Source organism: Quercus suber, unplaced genomic scaffold (assembly GCF_002906115.3).
Source record: "Quercus suber isolate HL8 unplaced genomic scaffold, Cork oak 2.0 scaffold_118, whole genome shotgun sequence".
Lineage (NCBI taxonomy): Eukaryota > Viridiplantae > Streptophyta > Magnoliopsida > Fagales > Fagaceae > Quercus > Quercus suber.
In genome coordinates, this window is record NW_027069583.1 from 611,234 (window position 1) to 614,204 (window position 2,971).

Here is a 2,971-nt window from a genome sequence, read left to right on the forward strand (position 1 = left end):
TAGATGAAAAAGAGAGACTTGTATATAAATTTTCATGGGGTAGAAAGTATAAACCCAAAATCAAACATAGAGGATAAAATTACATGGCTAACTAACAAAACTGATTTTGGATTTCACTTCTTCCGAGTTCCAACAAAGTAAATAAGAAAGACATTGGAGTCTTTAGGAGTCATTAACATTGAGGCTATGAAATCCAAAGGCATAAGTTATCAGTGACCACCCATCCAAGAGCAAAAAGATGAAATTCATTACAGATTACATCCTGACTGCCACCTGTTCTGCTGAACTTTTCTTCACAACGCCTCTGGAGCACAACTGATTCAACAGCTCCAAAGCCTCCTTAGCTAAACCTTCATTAGCTATGCCTTCAATGAGAATGGTGTATGTAGCTTCAGTAGGTTTACATCCTCTAGATACCATATAAGCCAGGAAATCAATCGCACGACTGGTTTTCCGAGCTTTACAAAGTCCCAACATGAGTGAGTTGTAGGTAATAGCATTGGGCCTGACACCCAATCCTTCCAAGTCATGAAGAAACTTGATCGCTTCATCAATCTTTCCTTCTCTACTTAGCCCTCCCACAAGAGAAGAGTATGTAATTATATCAGGTTTAAGACCCTTTCCACGCATCTCATTCAAAAGTCCTATAGCTCTTTCTGTTTGCCCCATCTTCGAAAGCCCATCAATCACTGTATTATAAGTGATCAAAACAGGAGAGCAACCCTTGCTACTTAGCTGATTAAGTATCTCAACTGCAACATCAACCTTCCCATCTTTGCATAATGCTGTGAGCAAAGTATTGTAGGTCACAATATCAGGGTAACAGCCTCTAGACACCATTACATCCAAATACTCAATTGCTCTGTCCATTTTTTTTTCTTTGCAAAACCCATGAAGCAACGGGTTGTAACTCAAGGAATTTGGGGTACAACCATGCTTAGGCATCTTTTCCAAAATGTCAATTGCTCGGCCCAATAAACCCTTTCGGCATAAGAAGTTTATCAAGATATTGAAAGTAACAACACTAGGAGAACATCCTTTGCGAAGCATTTCAGTTAATAGTCTTTCAGCATCCATCCACCTCCCAGTGCTACACATGCTCCGCAATACAATATTATGGGTAATAACATTGGGTTGGCAACCATATGATGGCATGTTATTCAAAAACTTGATTGCTTCATCCAATCTCCCTTCCTTGCAAATCCCATTGATAAGAACATTGTATGTAACCACATCAGGTTTGCATCCTTTGTTCCTCATCTCATCTAAGAGTTTCATTGCTTGCCCAACCCCGCTCTCCTTGCAAGTTGCCTCGATCAATATAGTATACGTAATCACATCCGGATAACACTCCCTTTGCAGCTGCCGATGAAGAACTTCCATCGCCTGCTTCAATTTCCCACTATCACACAAAGTACGCAAAATCGTATTATATGTGACAACATCTGGAGCAACACTCATGCGCTCCAGAACCTGTAAGGCATTATCAATCTCCCCAGACTTGCAATACCCACTAATCAGAACATTGTAAGTTATAACATCAGGAACAGCCCCAGAATCTTCGAGAACGTCCATAACCCGAGTTGCCTTCCTAGTCTTACCAATTTTACAAAACCCACGAATCAGGCTCGTACAGGCAATTATATCCGGGATATCCCCTCGATTAACCATGCTCTCAAGATACTTAAACGCTTCCTCTAGTTCCCCATTTCTAACCAACTTTCTTAAATGATTATTACTCTCAAATTCCTCAAAATTACGAGAAGAATGAGCATTGACAGACAAGGACTCTGCGTCATCCAAATGCCCATGTGGGATTTGTTCAATATGTTGCAACCTACCATTTGAACTAAAATTTTCAACCCTTGAAACAGCAAAAACACAATTTCTCCTTTGTTTCCGAGGCCAGAGCCCAGAGAGAACAAGAAGGCGATGTTTGCAGCTCATATGGACTATCATTTCCCTAGATTTGGAACCAACTCTACCCCTAAACCTAGCTCCAAAACTAATAACATTTCCAGGGCCCTTCACATGAAAATCTGGAAATGAGCAAAACCCTTCAGGGGCGTGGTTTGTGTGTACCATAAAATCCATCGTTTTGAACCTACTTGTATAGAAACAAAGCTCAACGATCAAAAAAGCATGCTCCAAAGAGAATATATATATAATGTAAACAGAAAGTACAAACTTCTTAAGAATATCGTGTGAACAGTATTAAAACAGAGTAGTACAAGGTTATTCCAAATGGGTTTTGGAGAGAGAGACGGAGAGAGCTTACTCAGAGAGTGACTTTCATTTTTTTTTGAGGTGGGAGTGCCCGCTGGCTGCTTGCTTATCCGGTTTATGTTTTTTTCTGGTTTGCTGCAAAACATGAGCAGGTGGCGTAGAGTGTGTATAGGGAAGGGGATGTGGGACTTTGTCACTTCGGCCTTTGGACTTGGGTGTTGGGAGGCTAAGGCTAAAACAATGTGGACCCATTTATGTATGGATGGGCAGACCCAAGGCTCACTTTTGGGAAGCCTACAATGGAAGTCTTCTGGCCCATGATTTGGATAACTGAAATATTGATACGAGCCAGACTTGGCCCATCAACTCTAAACTCTAATGTGGTTGTGGATGTGGGTTGTCTATTTTATGAATCCAAGTTGGAGTAAAATGTAAAACCAAGACCAAACTACACTTTTGGCCCTCCAACAATGAAAAATTGCAATTTCTCCTTATACAATTTTTTTTTTTTGGATAATTCAATAAATAAGGGATGAAAGATTTGAACTCTATCTCCATTAAAAATAAAATAAGGTGACAGATAAGTTATAAAACTTTTGACATTTCTCCTTATACATTTCATTGCTAGTATGCCTCAAATATTAAGCGTGTCAATCTTGTCTCACATATTTCAAAATCAAGTCAAATGTGTCCTTAATTAAGTCACGTTTAGAGTAAAATTGACCTGATTTTATAACCAGAGAGA

The 2,971-nt window shown here is 39.6% G+C and overlaps 1 protein-coding gene across 1 annotated transcript; it reads right to left on the reverse strand.

The window, feature by feature from the left end:
* On the reverse strand, nt 1-2,402 carry LOC111983169 (pentatricopeptide repeat-containing protein At1g09900). Its single transcript, XM_024014833.2, has 2 exons — nt 2,279-2,402; nt 1-2,104 (listed from the first exon to the last, which is right to left on the reverse strand). Exon 2 carries the CDS (start codon nt 2,092-2,094, stop codon nt 256-258), a length of 1,839 nt encoding a protein of 612 aa, XP_023870601.2. The 5' UTR covers nt 2,095-2,104; nt 2,279-2,402; the 3' UTR covers nt 1-255.
* Between the last annotated feature and the right edge of the window lie 569 nt (nt 2,403-2,971).

Excerpts from the sequence above, each read along its gene's own strand:
- LOC111983169 (XM_024014833.2), bottom strand. The coding sequence starts at position 2,094 with ATGGATTTTATGGTACACACAAACCACGCCCCTGAAGGGTTTTGCTCA.